The following is a 21,916-nucleotide window of genomic DNA, read 5'->3' as shown; positions in this document are numbered from 1 at the left end:
CAAGAAATAACATTTATTCTCCCAAAAAGCAGCAATTATTATTGGATGAATTAAAGGTAAATCCTGTCCGTTACTCTCGCCTTTTAGTTTTGTTTTTTTCAAATAGAGAGATTGTAATGAAGCCAACTGGAGATAGGTTTGACTGTATATCAGCGTATGAATGCCAAAACCCCTCAACATTGATTTAATATTCAGAAAACTTAGATCTCAAGTCAAATGATTATAAAAATTATTTATTCAAATGTTCACCAATACAAAAACAAATGGAGAGCATCTTCACAATTTCAATTGTTTTCGTTCTTAGCTCATTTTCCTATAGTGGTTATGACGTGTGCTTTTACAGCATTGAGGATGACACAGTGCCTATGGGTCTTGTCAGTAGACACATTTTAAATGACAACTAGATGTTTTAGAGATGGTCTGAAAACAACATGCCTGTTCGTCAGGAATGTGACAAGAAATTGAGGGAGAGGGGAAGAATTTGTGTGTACTGATTACAGAAATAAAATTCAGTTGCATCCAAAAACCCTTAATAAATACCCCTGTAATTATTTTAAAAACATAGCTGTAGTCATTCATACGCTTTAGTTTGTGTCTACTTAACCAACCCATATTCAACTGTAAGCCCAATTTCACAACTCAAAAGAATAGTTTGAGAAATGGTGAACTGTTTGTAGCAAACCTGCAAACTGTTCTCACTCGGTGTGTGTTGGCATGTATATATATATAATTTAAAAAAAAGTATGCGACTAAAGGGTCTCATCTCCAACACAGTGACCCTGGGTGGCCAGAGCTGTAGCTTCTTCATAACCAAATAATGACAAACTGTATATACACAAAAGCACAGACACAATCAGCACCTGCAGAGTGGAGGAGGTGGATGCAGCCTGAGTATGTTTAAACAGAAGAAGGAGGGGGAAAAAAAAAAGACCTAACAACTGGTGCAAATGTGAGAATGAGCAGAATCTGCAGTTACAGTCTGTACTGGTATGGTCAGTCACGTCTTCTGGGGTGACATAAATTCGCTACAGTATTATACACAATGAAGGTAAAGGAGAAGAGGAATTCATCTTCAGTCAGCCAACGATTATTTTACCAGCCCAATCTTCTTTGCTTCAGTTTCATAAATGAGCAACCGCCACATCTTCACTATGAAGACCTCAGCTTCTTCATCAAGAACCTGACCCGGAACAAACGGAAAGTTAGATATCGAAAGAAACTTAGAGGACTAACCAAAACTCATGACGTGTATGTGGAAAAGGTGAATATGTTAAAATACTGACCATGAACTGCTAATTAAAATACATCTCATTTGACATGGCTCTACTTGTGCCATCGAATGAGAGACATTAAAACATTTCAAGGCCAGTTTCTTTAAAGATCTTGAACTCTTAGTCAAATGTTACAATTTCAGTTGCCTTAAAGGGTTACATTTTTATCTGGCACTCACCTTGATCGATAAGAGGTGCGCCTGAAATCTCCCCTCATAAATCTCCCCCCACACATCTTAAATCAGATGGAACTAACATACTCTTCAGTTCATTAGGTACACCGTGCTAATACCTGTTGCACTCTTTTGCCTCCAGAATTGCCTTAATTCTTGATGTCCCTGATTTACTAAAGGCGCTAGAACCACTGCGCTGAGATTTTTGCTGATATGATGTGAATCTTGCACTTTTTCACATCTCAAAAGGTGCTTTCTTAGTTTGATATCAGGTGACTGGAGGCCCATTTGTGTACAGTGAACTCACTATTATGTTCAAAAAGCCAGTTTAAAATGATACGAGCTTTGTGACACATCCTCCTGGAATCAGAAGGAGAGTACACTGTACACGGATGTTCAGCAGAAATGCACAGGTAGGCTGCATAGTTTAGGTGATGCTCAGTTGGTACTAAGGGATCTAAAACGGGTTTAGAAAATATCCCCATACACTATAACGCAACCACCATCAAGCTAAACTGTTGATATAAGGTAGGATTCTGATCCTACCATATGACTGCTGCAGCAGAACTCAAGATTCAGTAGATCACTCAATACTTTTCAATCTTCTGTTGTCTGATTTTAATGAGACGGTGTGTGATCCAAGCCTCTGTTTCCTGTTCTCAGCTGACAGGAGTGGTCTTCTGCTGCTTTTGCCCATTCAGGTTCACGGTCTGACACGGTGTAGTCATAGATACTCTTCTGCATACTTTATTTGTAACAAGTGGGAAACTTGAATTACTGTGGCCTTCATATCAGCTCGAGCAGCCTGGCAACGCTTTTGAACCCAGAGAACTGTCACTCACTGAATATTTTCTCTTTTTCAAACATTAGAGGTGGTTATATGGGAAAATCCCAGCAGATCAGCAGTTTCTGAAATATTTAGACCATGCTTGTGGCACCAAAAACTATGCTACGTCCAAAGCCATTTAAATCACCTTCCTTCCCCGTTTTGATGCTCAGTATAAATTTCAGCAGGCTGTCTTGATCAGGTCTACATACCTAAATGCATTGAGGTGCTGCAATGTGATTGGTTAACTAGATATTGACATTAAGCAGCTGAACAGGTGTACCTAATGAAGTGTATTTTGGTATAATTTGATTGAGAAGGTTAGTAAGGAGGTTTTTAAAAAAAAAAAAATAAAATAAATAAAAAAAACCTGCATCCTGGCAAGAAATACAATCACAGAGAAACCACATAAACAAGCATCTATAAACTGTGTCTTTGCTCACCATGGCAACATCGTCCAAGATAGTCTGCGGTGTACTGTGGGCCATCACCTGAAAGTACACAGAGGAAAATATCAGAAAGTTTACATTTTAATCGTTCCACTTTCTCTAAGACAGATGTCAACTAGTGACATGTCTATTACCTTGGAGCAGACAAAGTCCACTAACGTTGGCTCTTCCTCTCCGATGTACTCAATGATCTTTTTATTGATCCAGGGACGAACACGCCGTTCCATTAACGTCTGTAGGAAAAGGGATGACAAAGAGAAATATTCACCGTTTCTATATTATTTTTTAGCAATAAGCAGAAAATAAGGTTGTGAATTGACCCTCCTTGATCATTTAAATCCTGCGAGTAAAATATTCTTAGCACAGGTTTTCTTTTCTAACTTGCTTAATTATAAATGGATTAAAAATAAGACACACTCAGTGAGATGCCACAAATTGTCCCTCTTCTCCTCACCGTGTCAACCATGGACCAGTCCAGTGGGTACGAGAAGAGCTCGGGCTTTGCGGTGGGAATCTTTTCAATCAGGCTCTTGATGTGTTTGCGTTTCTCCTCAGCATTGGCTCCCTTTATGCTGGAAAGTCCAGCACCGTCCACCCCGAGGCTCTTGTCATCATCATAATCCAGGGGCACCAGCTTCCTCTTGCGCGGCTGCTCATCGGCCTCTTCGTCATCAAATTTGTCAAACACGCTGTCCACCGGAAGCTTCTTCCTCTTGCCGGCGTTGGGTTGACTGGGGCTTCCCGTGGCACCTGGCAAGGACACAGAGTTTAACTACTGTTCTGTCTGTAGTTAAGGAGCAAGAATTCTGTCTCTGCAACCCCAGAGTTATTTAAACGCCCTTAACAGCATCTGAAAATGTTGAAACAATTGAAACACCTGCCTGACATTCATATAGTTCATATCAAAGCTCATATTCAGGCACATTACCTTGCAAAAATGTACCTGATTAAAAACACTAAAAACACTGTCATAACTTCCATTTTGTTACTGTCGGATTAAAATTTCGATTCAAGAAAACATCAGATGTAAAACTGGAATTCTGCCAGATTTCATCTATTAAAGGAAAATTAGGTTTGATAAATGATGCCTGAGCAGATGACACCGATTAAAATAAGTCCCCCTCTGTTTTTCAGACGAATTTCATGATTCATATTCATATTCCTCAGTCCACTAGATGAAAATTGAGGCTCTGCTCTTTAATTATCTGTTGCCATGGTGAATATTGGTATTTGAGCTCCATTGATGATGGCTTTCTTTAAATACCCACAAACACTCAAAGTGAAGACACTGAGGTGACAGAAACAATGAAGTGGACGGGAGTCAGAGTTTGTTAAACATGCTTTCTGGAACACGGCCTGATCCATGTAGGAATCTGTGTATTATAGATTTGCTCCTATGAAGTTATTTAGCTTCAAAATAAATTAAAATATAGAAATATCCTTTCCTTCAGTCCAATTCACACTAACCAAACAGTGTAGCAGGTGCCAAATTACCTTGACTACATTCAGACAAGATCAAAACCTGAAGAAAAGCAACACATCACCTATTATTCTTTTTTTTTTACCCTAAAACCAGTTTTAAACAATTATTTGTCTATAGAATGCAACTTAAAAAAAATGCAAAAAACTTATTTCCTTGTTATGAATTTTTTTTTATCACTTATTGAACATTTTGCTACTTTTTGCCCATCAACTAATCGATTATTGAATTCATATTTACATGGGTATGCTGTGTGTCTGTTCATTCTGTAATGAGGTAAAAGATCTTTTAGACTCACCCAGTTTCAGGCTGAGGCCAATCTTTGGCCGGTGTTCCTCTTGCGGAAGAGCCTCAGGTGGGGAGTTTTCATGGGGGATGATGATGCCACAGGGTGACTCTTCCCCGGGCGTGTTGGGAGACACATTCCCACTGGCTGATGACACAGAAGGCGCTGCTGTGATTGGTCGCATTGTGGGCTTTAGGCGTGGTTTCACGTCTGGGTTGTCTTCATCGTTGTCATAATCTTCCTCCTCACCCTCTTCCACCTCGTTGTCGGACTGGGGGGGTCGTGAGCGTGAATCTGCCCTCTCCGGCTCCTGTCGGCGCTCCCGGTGATCTCGTGAACCCCTGTGGCGCTCACGTTCCTCCTCAGGTTCTGGCTCTTGGACGATGGGAGGTTGTCTCAGACGCTCCTCCTCTTCCTCCTCCATCTGGACCAATAACAGGCAGATATGCAGAAAATAATCATCCAATCACAGCATTTTACAGAAAAGAAGGTCAACAGATAATGACAGCTAGACGTACATAATGTGCAGAGCGACTCAGACGATAAAGTGACCTTCACACAGACAACAGACAGCATGCCCCACTCAGCTCAGACAGATACAGGCAAACACACACATTTATATTACATTACAGACAAGCATACCCTGCGTAGCTCTGCGTCTGGGTCTGGATGTCCCTCGTCTAACAGCCTCTGTCTGATCTCTTCCAGCTCCTCCTTCTCCCTCTTCCTGTCACGCTCATCCGCCTCCATCTCCTTCTCTCGGTCTCTGAGACGCTTCTGCAGTGCACTGCCCCTAGGGGTCATACAGAAAATAACAGCTTTCAGAACAATGGCTGCAGTACTGCATGCGCTGCCATGAGCCACATGTGGGTCACACAGGATCTGCTGATAGTGAGGAGGCCCTATTGTGTATGCTCTGTTTTGTTTTGGTTTTTTTATTTCTTACCGCCCAAAAAAAGGAAAAAAAAAGAAAAAGAATAATAAGAAAAGAAATTGGCTTATTTAAAGTCCTACACATGCTCTAATTCTAATTAAATTTTGCACGTGTCAGGTCTACTGATAATATACACATGTTATGGGCATGTGCATGGGTGGAGCAAAATGACTCTATAGCACCGTTCTGCAAAACAGGAGCCCCGCTGCTGTGTTGTGTGTATATGTATAACATTTAATAAACATACGTAACACAGCACGGTACACACACAAAAATAAATAAATAAATAATAAAATTAAATAAATAAAAACTCTTGTAGGTAAATTGCAAAGGATTTAAGTTTTCACTGAAGAGCGCCCCTATGTTGCCATAGAAAATTTCAATCATTCCCCATGAAATTTTAATTTCCTGTAATTCACTCATTAACCAAACTTCTCATGTTTGATAAGGGTCTGCCTCTGAACATGGGCGTGGCAGTATTTAACTATAATCATAGATTAGCGGCTATGAATATGGTTACATATTGCCATCTGGAAATGTCATGTAAAACTCTTGCAGCCACTACCATAAAATTTTGAGATTGCTCATTTCATCCCATGCCATCCCAACAACAGACTGTTCTCTCTGTTGAGGTCAGGAAAGCGATTCCGCTCCCTGAAGACCAACACAGAGAGACTGAGGAGGAGCTTCTTCCCGCAGGCGATACGGTCTCTCAATCACACCACCACACAGTACTGACCCACACATATAGTTCTTACACACACACTGGACATTCTGGACATTGTTTTCACTTCATCACTTAAATCACTTTAAGCATATTTGCACTGCACAAGACATAATGTGGATTGCACAACACTGGACATTATATTCTTCATTTCCAGTTAATACTTGTACAGCTGCTGTTATTGTGTATATATTTATATTTCTTCATACATTCTTATATAGTTCTATATTGTGTATTTTGTTGTACAGTTATTTTATTTTCAACTTTTAATTTATATATTTATCTTTATCTTATTCTTTCCCAGTTAAATTTACCCTTCATTCTAATTTGTGTTGTACAGTTATTTCCTTTTTAACCTTAATTTATATTTTATTCCCTCCTAGTTAAATTTACCCTTTTTAATTTTTCATATTTATTTCCTATCTTATTCATAGCCTTTCCTTTTTTGTTTTCTTTAGGTCACGAGCAGTTGTCCAAGCATTTCATTACATATCGTACTGTGTACGTGACAAATAAAATTTGAATTTGAATTTTGAATTTGAATTCCTTCACTGTATGTGTCAATATTAGGTCACATTCATAGTGCTGCCTGGTGGCAACAGGAAATCGGCAGTGTATGGCAAACAACATTATATGTATAGGAAATTTGTTAGAGTGGATTTATAGTGACCTATAATTAGCCAATTAGGATCCTGCATAAGTGCATTTGTTTTTGATGACCTGGGTTAACACTCACCTGTAATACTTGGGGTCATCTCTGTCATCATCATAGTCTTCAAGAAACTCTTTTAACCGTTTGCCTTCTTTAATCTAATGAAAACAAAGGACAAAAATGAACTTCTCCACAAAAATTACTTCTAACAAATTCTACCTGTCTGAATTAGTAAACTAAATCATATGAACACAGCATGGACAACACAAGATATGAAGTGGAATTCTTTTTAACTGACAAAAATAGCAGACTTCAAACTCGTTAAATGCATCCCACAAAGACAACATTTCAACGTTTTAGCTTAAAACTGAAAAACAGACGTGTTTAGGTAGTTTTGCGGGAAAAACTGACTGCTCTGCTATAAAATATAATCAACATACCCAGGATATGACTTCCTTATCTGGCTTTAATCACACCAAGATAAAAAAAATTAGGCTAAGCATTTACACAAAGGTGGTTATCAATTCGATAAGGCAGCCTTGGGTCTAACTATAAGTGCATTCAGATGAACAGGGTGTGTTAGTGGGTCTGTTAGTAAAGAATTCAAACTAGTAAGCAGGTTTAGCCTTCTTGCAAATCTTAAATTAAATTTGGCGAGTACAAGGCTTAGGGTGCAGACCATCTCAAAAACATACAAAGCCTCCAACTACCTGCACCCTGAGGTCCAAAGGTTTCTCCAAACAAGGCAATACCATTTCCAGAAAACTGATTAGTTTGAAGGCTGTGGCTCTGTGTGTTCATCTCTTATCTCTATTCTAACCTTTACCAGAGCAGGTTAATTCTGCAGCGCAACATATCAATGTAGTCTGGTAATAAATAAACCACTTTAACTCTGTAACCCCAGAGTTAACCCCAAAGTTACTTTGCTATACAAATCCCAAGTTAAATAAATACAGTATGAACTTAACTTGTATAATAGTACAGAACCAGTGATCATTCAGAACCCGCTTACCATTTCTCGTCGGCGTTCATCTTCTCTCTCAGCTTCCTTAGCATAATCCCGTGCCTTCTTCCTCTCCCTCAGCTCCCAGTTTTTCAGCCGCTACAACAAATATATTGTCAGGCAAGCTGCAAACATCACACAAGAACTACCCCTAGCTAAGGTAAACGAGTAATACAAGGGCTGTTACTCTGCTAAAAATAGAAATGATGCTGAAGATTTATTGGATTTTTTTTGACGTATAAAGAATCATTTTAATTGAATTTTACTGCTTGTATTGACTTTCTCAGACAAACAGTTTGTATAGTAGGAAATAGAAGCTGTGACCTCACTGCTAGTAGGATAGCTTATATTGCTCTTCAGCGCATGGCTTTTATCATTTTTAGCACAGCCAGTCCCACCTCTTGATAGGCTGCTTCCTTGTCTCGAAGTTTCCTCTCCAGTTTCCTGCGTTCATATGCTTCTTCTTCATCCTCTTGGTCTCTCTTCTTTTCTCTGTCTCTGTCTCGGCTGACCTCCCTGCAACAATGAAATCATAGATACATTTTCTTTTATTTGTGACCATATAGAAACACATGGCAAATCCAAGTACTAAGGTGTTGATCAAGCATGGTACATAGTCTTAAGGAGTTTCATCAAAATGAGATGATATGAATTTTAACATTTCAATTTAAAATTCAAGCGGTTTCAATTAAATCCTGAGAAAATCAGCTTGCAGAAACTTGTCAGAATTCAGTCACCAGCAAAGTACCTGCAAACATTTGCATGTGTTTAATTGCAACATGTGTCTTTATACATTATTCTGGGTTTTTTTTGCTTCACCTGGATCGGCTGCGGTCGGCACTCCTGTCACGGCTTCTGTCTCTCTCCCGTTCTCGCTCTCGTTCCCTTTCCCTGGTCCTGCGGTCACGGTCTTTGTCTCTGTCTCGATCTCTGTCTCTCTCACGTTCTCGTTCCCTCTCCCGTTCCCGCTCTCGCTCCTTTTCCCTCTCGCGGTCCCGCCGCTCTCTTTCCCGCTCTCGCTCTTTTTCCCGTTCCCTCCTTTCACGTTCAAACTCCAGCCGCTCCTTCTCTCGTTTATCCTTCTCTTCCTCAAGTTTCTGCAGAGTAAAATACAGACAGGTTCAGCTTATGCCACACAAGATGCAGGGAGCCCCTGCAACCAATTCACAGCTGTGCACAGATCAAGTGGTTTCCAGGTTTTGGTTTCATAGATGAACATGCTCTTTGCTAATCAGCGCAAAGCTTGTATAAGAAGCCAGAATCCTAAATGGAAAACCAGGAACAATCAAAAAGCTCTCCCCCCACAGAGAGACAGCTTCAACATTAATCTAAAACTATAGGACAAAGTTTATTGCTTGAAGCCTGCAGCATAAACTACAGCTTAGCAAGAATAGAACTGGAAACCACTTTAATGGCCTTAAAGACCCGTGGAACATATCCAACTTGAGGCATTCATAACAAAAAAAACAAAAACAAAAGAAAACGCGGGAAATGACAATGCTTTTTGTCTCCTTAAGAGTCCTCCTCTCAGAACAAGGAAAACAAAAACAGAAAACAGGCATCAGTCTTTTTTTTTGAACTAGTTATTTGTGACTTACAGGTGTTGAACTATGGACTCAGCCCTTCGCTGCCCTTACAAGCCTTTTAAGTTAGGCCTGGGAGGAAAGCAGGTCACACGGTATACAAGGGAAAAATGTTATGGGATTCTGTCTTGCTTAAGCATCATCATTATCATCGTCATCAAACAACAACAGCCTTTCCTTCAATGAGTAACATGGCATTTGGTATTTTTGCTAAAATCAAAAAAATAAACATTATGAACATCAGTTATATTTCTGAACAGATAAATGAAATTGTAGAAACGGTCTTACCCCTGCAGAAGTCTTCAGGAGCTCTTCAGGACTGATTATTCACACACACACATACATACACACCAAACTCTGGTTTTATGGACATCACACACAAGGCTTTAACCAGAATTCCTTTGCAGTTATACTGGCATCTGATGCAAAATAAGACTTTTAAAAACAATGATTGAATATACTGAGCCTTAATATAATACTATGTTCATCATTTTGCATTCCTCTTACATTGGCACTGTTGTATTTGAGGTTAGATGGAAAATAACTTTACAAAGTTTTCTTGTACAAGTCATATGCAGTCAGTTGGTCTTTACAATAACTAACTAATTAAAAGCCTTGGGTGTTATGCATCTCAAGAGAAAGAAACATGTGACATGACAGAGATAACATAGATGTTAATTATTTTAAAAATCTATAACGCTCCAGTTAAATTGTCTTTATATTATTTAATACCCTAGCTCTAATTAAAATCTATGATTTCACGTTAGGTGTTTTTTTTCCCTTTCTTTTAATTTTTACTTACCTCTGCATTGTCTGCCAAGGCTAAATAAACATGCGACCATGTAAAAAATAAATTTAATTCTATTTATTTATAGTAAGCATGTATGGGTGTATATAAGCAGTAATATTTAGGCAAACTTATAATTATAAAGAAAAATCTGGTATTATTAAAACATTTTGCAAAAATACTTTCAGCATTTAAGTGCTTCTTTTAATTTTCTTTCCCCATAAAAAGCCTGAATTCACTCCCTGCAAAGTCACTCACTAAAAACTGATTAACCACATTAAATAATCATAATGATATTGAATTAAGTATGACTTCTTTTTTTCCTCTGGGGCTAAAAATCAATCAGCCCAAATATGGTAGGTCACAACAGGCAGCAGAAATTTCTCCCTTTGTTTAAACGCTGTTTTGGCAAGATCACGATTACAGCTGGAGGACACTTCAAGCAAACCACAGTTATGCATCCAAAACCCAACTAGATTGCTACCGTCCCTGTTGTTTTAATAAAAATTAGAATTTAAACAGTTGATTGAATAAACTCACTAACTAATCGTTCATAAAAAAATAAAAACTAATGCAGAGAGAGTAAGATATTTATCAAATGGAAGAGAGAGAAGAAAGAAATTCCACAACAAAACATACAGAGAGCACGTACCTTGTTAGTCTTCAGATCATCTTACTGCTGTGGAGAGGGCGCCCCCACCCCACACTAGAATAATAAGGCTACAGCCAAAGTCACTGCAGTAGTTACTGAGTCCTTGTGCTTCAACATGAACACCATTATGACAGACCATAATTTACAGAGGACTCGCACAGGTTCACTGACTCATCAGCTTTCGAGTGAAGCACCAATGCTGTCATAAATTCAGGATGATCTAGGGAAACTGTCTTTGCGTGGTGGAAAGGTTGGCTAAATCAAGGCCAACACACACACACACACAACTGAGCAGCACAGTTGCCCCAATGCAAGTCCTCAAGAGGGGGACGCCCAGTATATGTATATAGTAAATGAAGGCTGATACTTACATCCTATCCTGGCAACTTTTTCCAAAGCTCTGAGATTCATCTTGCTTTAGTCACCATATGATCACTATCATAATGGTGGGGTTTAATGAATAGATTAGCTTTTAAGTAACTTTACATCGTCTCCATGCATTTTTGTGTGATGAATGAAGATATGGATCTATAATGGTCACACCTAGATAGTTTGGCAATAGTGGCAGGTGTCAAATCACGCCTGAGAAAGGTGACAAGAATACACTAGCTGTCTGCCCACTTGTAGTGTTCAAACATTGAAAATAAAACATTTCATATAGTTTAGGGCAGAATAATATGTTTGGTGGTGTTGTTTTAGGGACCGCCAATCTATAGTAGAGTATGCATGTTACTGAGTTAGGGCAAAAAAAACAAAAAAAAAAAAACTGTGTCAACTAAATGTGCAAGCTCTAGGAGTGAACTGCTGTCCAAAACCTGAAATGTCAACTACAAGATCAAAGAAGCCACTTTACCTTGTGAGTGTCACGAAATTTACTAATCTCTCTGGAAATCAGGTCCCTCTTGTCCTCCTCCATGTCAATAGTGTTTATGTCATCCTGAGGAAAAACAACGCATTGACAGGTTGAAATAACAATGCTCACTTTCAAGCTAAGGAGTAAACAAAACAGTAGCACAAGTTAACAATTAATCAAGGTTAGCACCTCTTCTTTTTTCTCCTTTTTTCTCTTTCGTCGCTGGGACTCATCATCCTGTGAAGGTGCATTAAGTTCCGCAGCATATTCCCGCATCAGTCCATCGATGGCGCCCTTGATAATCTGATCTTTCTTCTTTGTCTCCTCATCTAACACTTCTTCCTCATCCTCTCCTGCATCTTCACTCTTTTTATCCTGTCAATAAAATGAGTCAAGTTTAGCAATTTTTCACCTTCTCTAGCTGTTGCAAACATTTATTTGAATTGCTGTTACAAAATTCATACCCCATTTGCAGTCTTCTTCTTGGCCTTCCACTCATCCAGCTGTGCTTTTGTCTTGGCATCAACTTTCACAAGTAGGTTTTTATCTCCAATCTGGAGGTCGTGAAGCAGTCGTAAGGCTCGCAGTGTGGACTCTGGCTCCTTGTACTCACAGAAACCAAAAGCTGGAACAAATATTGACATATAAATAGACATAAGGGCATGATCAAATGTTTATTTATAGACTGAATTGACGGTTTGCCATGTATCTAGATATTCTTCATCTTTTAATAATAAAAATTACCTTGAAGCTTGCCAGAGGCTCCTTGTACTCTCTTCCAGCTCAAAACAATTCCACATTTCTATATAATTACGAAGAAAAAATAAAGTTGTCAACTTAAGAGGGTGTCTGCCTTTGCTGTAGTTCTACAAATAGAATGGGTGTTACCCATCTTACCGCCAGCAGCTGTCTGATCAACATGTCTGAAGCCTTTTCTGATATGTTCCCCACAAACACTGTTGTGGTGGGGCCACTGTTCTCATCACTGTCTTTGGCAATCACAGCAATGGTTTCCCTCTTAGGGACTGCAGGCTTGCTGAGCACTGGTACTGAAGAAACCATTACTGGTGTGGGGGCCATGATACCCATGTGAACTGGGATCATAGGGGCTCCTGAAACAGCCAAAGAAAACATGCAACAAGCAATTACACCATTTTCACTTAAGATCTATGACTGCAGATTAGTAAAACGATTCTCAAATATTTTCAGTAATGTAGCGAATCTCAACTACCGTGTTGCGAATATGCCTCTTAATAATGACATTGTGGTAAACCTGAAACAAAACAGATGAACGCCAAACAGAAGGGTGCTTACCTGGGGGGAAGCCTGTGTACTGAGGAGGGATGCCTGGAGGTGGCAACAGCGGCCGATTTAAATGAGGGGGGAAGGACATTGTGGAAGTGAACTGGACCAACCTGAAGAAAGAACCAAGATACCCGTTATCAGCAGCACCAGATGTGTAATTAAATCAAGTCCTCTAAACAATGTAAATTAGAACAAAGAGCCAAACTTGTAAAAAGATTAGTTTAACCCAACAACACTATAAGTGAGAAAGCACAGCGATGTTCATTGGTATCTAGTCATATGAATTTGAAGTACCCGTCGGTGACTTCTGCTGCCCAGCAGCAACAATACTTAAACTTAGCTTAGCTCAATGGGATGGCGTTTGTAGGGTGACTATTATAAAGTCCCAGGAGCCACGTATTGTTATTGTGTTACAACGAGTTAATTTGTTCACTGTTTATGCGGCCAAAAAACTAGCAGCTTAGTTAGCTAAAGCTAGCACCGAGCACGCTCCAGTGTCCCCGGCATAGACTTAGGCTAAGCTAATATTAGCGCAACCTGGCGTTACTTAACAAACAACACTCAACTATTAGCGGGCAAAGTTAAAGTTCAAGATAAATCTACACATGCCCAGGTATACATACCTTTAATCAGGCGGTGTTTAAAAGAATAAAAATATTCTCAGAAGGTTAGTAATTGTGAAAATTCCTCTAACGTTCCAAATGTTGGATTAGCACGTTGGCTAGTCGGGCCTTCAAAAAAAAGAAACATTTGACGCAAGCGCTTTACGAGCAACACTACATGAGCGCTTGCTTTGTACACCAAGACTTGACCACTGGACGGAGTTTACTAACGATACTAGTATCTACTGCGGCAATAACTGTACTACTATTATTACTAGCATTAGAGTATAGTTTTATACTAGTATTATAATATTAACATCCATAAGAAAAATCACTACTCTTATTATTATTAATATTTAGATAGCATTCCTAAAGGTCGTCTAGAAGGTTAATGAAACATAACGTTAGGGAGCGTTTGTCGATGTTGAAGGTTTGCTGGGTTAAAAATAGATTTCAATACTATAAGATAACTCCTGCACTTGTATGTACTACTTTGTGGAAATTTTAAGACACCGTCAATTTAGATTTTTATTTAATTACATTAATATGTAATCCAAAGACGTAGTCTATTATTTGTGCATAGGAGATCCTCCATAATGTCTTTTACGAATAAAATAATAATTTTGACATCCGACAGAATAAATATCTGAAGATTAATTATTTATTTATTGCATAAGCAGCGTTTTGGTTTTGTTTATTTGTTTTGTTTGTATGTTCGTTTTGTTTTTTGTCGGTGCCTCTCCGAGACAGCGGCTGTTATGTGAAGACTGCGACTGACATCGCGTGACGTCACTTTAGGCGGGATTTTCATGGAAAGTGCTAGAAGAAACGAAGCACACCCTGCATGTTTTTGAATATTCCTCCATCAGATTAAAAAGATCCAAAGTATTTGTTGGTCTCTCGGGAAATTAACAGTATACTTGTGAGTTTTATTGACTTTATTTGTTAGACTGATTTAAATTCTACATTGATAGCATATCGCGGCAGCTCTGGAAACTGGTATAAAATAGATCGGTTCTTACAATACTTTCGTTTTTGGTTTTAACGGCCACAAGATGGCAGCAATGATGCGCTTGTCTCAGAAATAAAACTGTAATACTGTGTTTTCCAGGAGATTAGTATAGTGTTTTTGGATTCACTTTACTAATTAATCTTGAAAAAGTCCCCTTGTGTTTGTATACCTAATATAATGGCTTTAAATCTCCAGAGATTTGTTTTCTTTAGTACACATTGCACTTCAATCCACTGAATTAATACCTGCTAAAATGTCTTAATAATATCATATTTATTTATTTAGCTATCGTATTTCCTCAAGTCTTCATTCAAACTCATCACATGGTGAATGTAGCCTTAAAACATTAACTGTAATTCACTTGATGCACTTCTCCTTACTAGATGGCGCACCGCGGATGGATACGACTGCACCGTGAAGCACGTGTATAAAGATACCGGTCTATTAAAAGGAGGCCCCTTTCCATTTCTCTGCGTCAGACAGCATAAGGGATAGCGATTTGGTTGCATTTTATTCAAGAAAAGTCAACGAAATTAACAAGGTATGTAGACGAGCGTTTTCTTGTCGGTTGCTACGTGCTTTAATCTTTGATATTTGACGTTTTATTAAACAGTCATTGAAGTATACAGCTCCTATTCTCACGAGTTACGGTTGTAACCTTAAGTAACTCTGGTCAGGGACAGCTAACATATCACAGTTATCACTGTAGTAGTCAGAATTTTGGATTTTAATTACTGTGGAGTAAGAAATGTTTACACTTGTCATGTAGACGTCGAGCAGTGTAAATGCTGCACTCTGCCGCACTGCCCCAGCCGTGTGTAGTACCAAGGCAGGTGTGGTGTGGCGAACATGACAGCGCTGTATCTGTTCATATATTGTACGACTGGTCCACATTAACAGAATAAATCCTCTTAAATGTTTATAAGAATAAAGTGAACTGGCTTGAGTCGATTTCGCTTAGTCCCCGTTGTTCACGTTGCTCTCGCGTTTCTATAAAACGCACGAGTTAGTCTCAAGTTGCCAATGCTTTCAGATTTATGCTAGTCTTAAGTGACTTGTGTTTTTAGCTGTTATTTATTCGAATTGGTGGCAGAGCCGTTTTATATGACAGTCACGTTTGCCGTCGTTAATACATGGCTTTAAGTTGCTCTTCTGGGGGAACCTATTTTGCCGCATTGCATAAGCTTTTTTTTCGTTATTTTCATCAGTAGCTTTTCCTTAGCACGTGTTTGCGGGGTCCATTGTCTGCCGCTCGACGCCATGTTGGTTAACGGCCACTTCCGCAACATGACGGCAGTTATCCATATTATGTAACCGACTTCTGACAGGATCAAACGACGATACAATTTGCGAAACTGAAAGTAGTTGAATGTATGTAGTTTAACCGGATCTGTCTCCCCGTAATTAGCTTTATCATCCTGTTTCCATCGAAATCCACCCATTTTATTAAAGCATACACAAACTGTTTTAATGCAGATGCCTGAAGAAATGCACCAAGATGAGGAGGCTGAGACCTTTGCCTTCCAGGCTGAGATCGCTCAGCTGATGTCGCTGATCATCAACACCTTTTATTCCAACAAAGAGATCTTTCTCAGGGAGTTGATTTCCAATGCTTCTGATGTAAGTTAGCAGGCGCAGAGCTTTTCATTCAGTACTAATGCATTTATTTTTAGCCTTTTTTGTGTTTCTGAATGCTTTAAAGAATGTTAGTTTTAATCCTGTTGTTTAAACATTTGCAGGCTCTGGACAAAATCCGCTATGAAAGCCTGACTGATCCCTCCAAGCTCGACAGTGGCAAGGATCTGAAAATTGACATCGTTCCCAATAAGGCTGAACGCACCCTGACCTTGGTCGATACTGGAATCGGTATGACCAAAGCCGACCTCATTAACAACCTGGGTACCATCGCAAAGTCTGGTACCAAGGCCTTCATGGAGGCCCTGCAGGTATGAAGGGAATGCATCATGGAACTGTAGGGACGCTTTATAAGAGGACAGCATTTTCCATGTTCGCAATTGAGCTGAAATCTAACATTAGAACTGACTGTGTTCCTCTAGGCTGGTGCTGACATCTCCATGATTGGTCAGTTTGGTGTGGGTTTTTACTCTGCCTACCTTGTTGCTGAGAAAGTGGTTGTCATCACAAAGCACAATGATGATGAGCAGTATGCCTGGGAGTCCTCTGCTGGAGGTTCCTTCACAGTCAAGGTTGACAACAGTAAGTGTCTTGATGTTACAATATCAGAACTAAACCTGTTTTTAAATATTGTGGGTACATCTAAGGATGTCCCTGATTGTGCATTAATTGGAAGCAGTTCTTACTATTAATGGTCTTGATGTTGTTAATTGTGTATTGTTTTTCATGTGTCTGAGGTTACGATGTAGCTTTAAAATATTACGAGGGTGGTTTTCATTCTTGGCGTTAAAGTTGGCATCGTCCTTTAGAGGCTTAAATATGGAGTTGAAGTATCTAAAAAATCGAATCTTGAATCCATGGACACTGTTTAGTACAAAATGTATTAAAAGCATCACAACTGTTCACAGGTGAGCCCATCGGCCGTGGAACAAAGATCATCCTGTACCTGAAGGATGATCAGACAGAGTACATCGAGGAGAAGAGGGTCAAGGAGATCGTGAAGAAGCACTCTCAATTCATTGGCTACCCAATCACCCTCTTTGTAAGTGACTTTTAGAGAGGACGTTGTTAGAATACCGTTGAAGAACAGCAAAGTAAAAATTAAAGTAATGTGACTCTGCAGGTGGAGAAGGAGCGTGACAAGGAGGTCAGTGACGACGAGGCAGAGGAAGAAAAGGCAGAAAAGGAGGAGAAAGAGGAAGGTGAGGACAAGCCAAAGATTGAGGATGTTGGCTCAGATGATGAGGAGGACTCTAAAGACAAGGACAAGAAGAAGAAAAAGAAGATCAAGGAGAAGTACATCGACCAGGAGGAGCTGAACAAGACCAAGCCCATCTGGACCAGGAATCCTGACGACATCACAAACGAAGAATACGGCGAGTTCTACAAGAGTCTGACCAATGACTGGGAGGATCACCTCGCTGTTAAGGTAAGCAGGTTAACCTGAACAGCTCTTCCATGTTTTAATTGGCCTACTGGGCTTTTAATCTAGTCATAAACTACAAATAAAGCTAAACTGAGTCATTTTCCTCTACAGCACTTCTCAGTGGAAGGCCAGCTGGAGTTCCGTGCCTTGCTCTTTATCCCCCGCCGTGCGCCTTTTGACCTCTTTGAGAACAAGAAAAAGAAGAATAACATCAAGCTCTACGTCAGGAGAGTCTTCATCATGGACAACTGTGAAGAGCTCATCCCTGAGTATCTGAGTAAGATGACTTGCTTTTTACCTTTAGTCTGAAAGTACTTTAATTTACAGCTTAGCACACAGTAAAGAATTGCTTAAAGGCAAAGGTTTAGTGTAGCATTTGTATGCTATTCCAGACTTTATCCGTGGTGTTGTGGACTCCGAGGACCTGCCCCTGAACATCTCCAGAGAAATGCTGCAGCAGAGCAAGATCCTGAAAGTCATTCGTAAAAACATCGTCAAGAAATGTCTTGAGCTTTTTGCTGAACTGGGTGAGGATAAAGAAAACTACAAGAAGTTCTACGAAGCCTTCTCAAAGAACCTCAAGGTATTTATAATATTCTAGATACTTTTCTTTTTTTTCTTTGACTTTAGGAAAGTTGGCTCTTAAAATTCTCTTCGTTTCATGTCCGTGCATCTTCATGGACCTCAAAGGTTTACCTCTTTATTCTTTAATCTGGTTTGTAAAGCCCTCTTGTTCTTCAAAGTAGTGTAGATGTTTTTGTAGTAAACAGATATTTAAAACCCAGTAGAATAGCTGTTTTGGCATTTATGTAATTCCATGCAGTCAAATCTGCATTAGGAATAGGAACTTCCTACATTTATGCTGCAGCCTGAAAACATGAATTTAATTAAAAGCCTAAAGTGACAAACTATTCATGCAGTGTGCAATGTCAGTGTGACTAGAATTCTGACATTGCTGGCAGTCCATCTCACCTGACCATACACAGGTGGGATTGACGTTTTACTTGAATCCATTAACCTACTGGTGTATGAGGTTGTTTTTGGATAAGATGATAAATCTTATTTGTTCACTTGTAGCTGGGTGTGCACGAGGACTCGCAAAACCGCAAGAAGCTGTCTGAGCTGCTGCGTTACCACAGCTCCCAGTCCGGTGACGAGACTACCTCCCTCTCGGAGTACGTGACCCGCATGAAGGAAAACCAGAAATCCATCTACTACATTACTGGTGAGTAAAATAAACCTTAAGTAGCTTCTGAAATGGTAGGAGAGAACTGCATTTACACAAGTTTTAAAAATGCAGTTTTATTCAAACTTTATCGCTTTTTGTCATTTGTAGGTGAGAGTAAGGATCAGGTGGCCAACTCTGCCTTTGTTGAACGTGTCCGTAAGCGTGGTTTTGAGGTCTTGTACATGACGGAGCCCATTGATGAGTACTGTGTCCAGCAGTTGAAGGAGTTTGATGGCAAGACCCTGGTCTCTGTCACCAAAGAGGGTCTGGAGCTGCCAGAGGATGAGGAGGAGAAGAAAAAGATGGAGGATGACAAGGCTAAATTTGAGAACCTCTGCAAGCTCATGAAGGAGATCCTTGACAAGAAAGTGGAGAAGGTCAGTAATCCTAATGAGAGCCCAACTAAGATTAACCCAAACTTCCATTCGTGCTCTAACATTTAGGGTCTCAAAGTTCACAGCTGTAGATGACAGGATTTTGTTTGGTAACAGGTAGTCTAATTGGTCCCAACTTCTACTGTGGTGAGTTCCTGCAGTCTTGGTGTGATGCAAATGATTTGTATTCTTTGCCAGATGTGGCACTGTACATGTTTGAAATCTGAACCCTAAAGTGAATGCAGTCAAACTCGTGCTTGTTGCAGTAATGTGCATCTAGTACTTACGTTTTTGCAAGGATTTGGGGACGTAAACTAACTAGACTAGATTTAAAGTTGTAATGTGCTGGTATTATTTCTAACATGCTTGACTAACTTGACTTTGTCTCCTTAAATTATCAGATGTGTCACCTGAGCCTCTTTAAATCTTAATGTCTTCTTTCTCCTTCAGGTAACTGTGTCAAACAGACTGGTGTCATCCCCCTGCTGCATTGTGACAAGTACTTATGGCTGGACCGCCAACATGGAGAGGATCATGAAGGCCCAGGCACTCAGGGACAACTCCACCATGGGCTACATGATGGCCAAGAAGCACCTGGAGATCAACCCTGACCACCCCATCATGGAGACTCTCAGGCAGAAGGCTGAGGCTGACAAGAACGACAAGGCTGTGAAGGACCTAGTCATCCTGCTGTTCGAAACCGCACTGCTGTCGTCAGGCTTCTCCCTGGACGACCCACAGACTCACTCAAACCGCATCTACAGAATGATCAAACTTGGTCTTGGTAAGAAAACTGTGCAGATCCAGACCCTCTTTACTTTCTAGAAGTGGGTATCGATCTAGGTGAACAACTCCTTTCCTTTTTTTGCTCTCAGGTATTGACGATGACGACATTCCCGCAGAGGAGACCACCACTACAGCAGTCCCAGATGAGATGCCTCCCCTAGAAGGCGAAGCTGAGGACGATGCTTCACGCATGGAAGAAGTGGATTAAACAAGATGGCACCCCAAATTTCAACACATAATCCTCCCTTTCCAACTGTTCATCCTTAAACTGTAAAAAAAATAGCTATTAATGTTGTGTGGTGGACCAATATTGGTGCTCTTGAGTGTGGCACCTCACACTGAAGAGCTCTTTAAGAGGCTGTCTTGATTTTTCCTGTAGAAGTTCATGGTGACGCCACATTTGTTTTAATGAGAACCCTGTTGCACTGAGTTTTAAATGTCAGAGCGGTAAATGTGTGAACACAAGTACATTCCACAGTCGCATCTGGAGGGTTTGGGGAGTGCTGTTCACGTGCAACACTGCATGGAGAGAGGACTGTATGATTCCTTTGCCTGAGTTCAGGCTCGTCTGTAATTCCAAGTCTTGTTTTGCAAAAAAATTAAAGATGTGAGACCTTATTTGTCTTGTAGTATTTTTATGCCTTAGTTTAAATTCCCTAAGTGTTTGCACACATACTTGGACCTGGCACACTTCTTCAAAATTCTTACTGGGGCAGTTGGTCAATGTATCCACTAGGTGGGGACATGCTACAGTGTGAGAGCCATTTCCAAACATCAGCATGCAAGTGGTTTAGAACCAGAAGAATGAGTTTTGTAAGTGTTACTATTGTAAATAGTAGACCCGCCAATGGCTGGCAGTGAATGAGTTAATGTATGATCTGGTCAGTTTAATGTAAATCTACTTTGTCTTCTCACTAAAATCTGTAATTTCTCTTTAAGACCTCTCATACAGCTGCATAAATTACAGTGCAGGTGTGCCTGAGAAGGGAGTAAAAAGAAACGAAGTAATCCTGTTAATCTGACAAAGAACGGCACTGAGAAATGCAGATCGTTGCATTAAAGGACAGCCATGTGCTGGAGGCACGTGTTTCTTCAAAGCGTGAGGCGGTATCAGCTGAACATTTGGGGGAAATGTAGAGCGTGTAGCTTTCCTGGAAGTCGTGTTTTGTACAAGCTTGAGTAGGTGGCAGCAGTTTTTCTACTCTTGTCAGTAAAACAGTGACGTGTGGGTGTCTGTCCCCTCACACACTAACTCACTCACACTCGCTCCAGTCAAAGTGATAGTGAGGAAACTTGAGCTCTGTCATTCAGAAACTGACTCCGCTGCTTCTTTGCCACCTCTTATCTCTATGACTTGACCACCTTCTTAAGACTTGCGCTGTGTGCGCAAATACTGACAACGTTATGTAAATGTAAAAATACGGCACAAAGTGACAGCGGGACTAACGGCATCAACCAGGCACGGTTAGTAAAGGTCATGTTAAACTTGCCATGACAGTAAGGGAAAGCTGACTGTGCAAAGTATATTACAATAAATATGTGGACACTGAACATGAAAATTAAGTTGCTACTACAGCAGTGAGCCCCTTTAATCAGGGGTGTAGCCATATAGTGAAGCTTGGGCTGACCGTGTCCCTCAGTGCCATTCTCTACCCTGTGTTGTCCTATCAGTAACACCATAATGAACCAGTCCATTTCTGTAAAAGTAAATGAGTTGGTTTTTTAAGGATATCAGTGTAAATATCACCGTATAATCAACACATCTACGTTTCTCAGCCACTTAAGAGCATTGTGTGCATTTGGAGCCTATCCCAGCCTATCCCCCACTCAAACCCCTAACAGTAGTTAATGATACAGTAGTATGTTTTTAAAATC

The 21,916-nt window shown here is 40.0% G+C and overlaps 2 protein-coding genes across 2 annotated transcripts; one reads left to right on the top strand and one right to left on the bottom strand.

Moving 5' to 3' along the window:
* Positions 1-217: 217 nt before the first annotated feature.
* Positions 218-13,747, bottom strand: rbm25b (RNA binding motif protein 25b). Its single transcript, XM_026194806.1, has 17 exons — positions 13,602-13,747; positions 12,988-13,088; positions 12,571-12,785; positions 12,418-12,475; positions 12,138-12,298; positions 11,863-12,048; positions 11,674-11,757; positions 8,618-8,895; positions 8,197-8,314; positions 7,808-7,897; positions 6,880-6,953; positions 5,128-5,278; positions 4,498-4,909; positions 3,174-3,469; positions 2,854-2,952; positions 2,714-2,761; positions 218-1,180 (listed from the first exon to the last, which is right to left on the bottom strand). The coding sequence occupies exons 2-17, from the start codon at positions 13,064-13,066 to the stop codon at positions 1,088-1,090; spliced, it is 2,442 nt and encodes an 813-aa protein (XP_026050591.1). The 5' UTR covers positions 13,067-13,088; positions 13,602-13,747; the 3' UTR covers positions 218-1,087.
* Positions 13,748-16,062: 2,315 nt separating this feature from the next.
* Positions 16,063-20,659, top strand: hsp90ab1 (heat shock protein 90, alpha (cytosolic), class B member 1). The gene is made up of 11 exons (XM_026194807.1): positions 16,063-16,212; positions 16,332-16,538; positions 16,650-16,809; positions 17,136-17,269; positions 17,351-17,656; positions 17,765-17,930; positions 18,046-18,236; positions 18,731-18,878; positions 18,990-19,258; positions 19,706-20,039; positions 20,131-20,659. The coding sequence occupies exons 1-11, from the start codon at positions 16,063-16,065 to the stop codon at positions 20,247-20,249; spliced, it is 2,184 nt and encodes a 727-aa protein (XP_026050592.1). The 3' UTR covers positions 20,250-20,659.
* Positions 20,660-21,916: the final 1,257 nt, after the last annotated feature.

The sequence above is a fragment of the Astatotilapia calliptera genome, chromosome 15 (genome assembly GCF_900246225.1).
Source record: "Astatotilapia calliptera chromosome 15, fAstCal1.2, whole genome shotgun sequence".
Lineage (NCBI taxonomy): Eukaryota > Metazoa > Chordata > Actinopteri > Cichliformes > Cichlidae > Astatotilapia > Astatotilapia calliptera.
The sequence above is the reverse complement of the archived record's forward strand: the minus strand, read 5'-3'. Positions and strand labels throughout refer to the sequence as shown.

Bases quoted from the DNA above. Each gene is read 5' to 3' on its own strand.
- rbm25b (XM_026194806.1), bottom strand. From the start codon at position 13,066: ATGTCCTTCCCCCCTCATTTAAATCGGCCGCTGTTGCCACCTCCAGGC. The intron at 8,315-8,617 runs GTGAAGCAAAAA...TCATTGTTGCAG, and splicing joins GCCGACCGCAGCCGATCCAG to GGAGGTCAGCCGAGACAGAG. The intron at 5,279-6,879 runs GTGAGTGTTAAC...TATGACCCCTAG, and splicing joins GATGACCCCAAGTATTACAG to GGGCAGTGCACTGCAGAAGC.
- hsp90ab1 (XM_026194807.1), top strand. From the start codon at position 16,063: ATGCAGATGCCTGAAGAAATGCACCAAGATGAGGAGGCTGAGACCTTT. The intron at 17,931-18,045 runs GTAAGATGACTT...ATGCTATTCCAG, and splicing joins GCTCATCCCTGAGTATCTGA to ACTTTATCCGTGGTGTTGTG. The intron at 18,237-18,730 runs GTATTTATAATA...GTTCACTTGTAG, and splicing joins CCTTCTCAAAGAACCTCAAG to CTGGGTGTGCACGAGGACTC.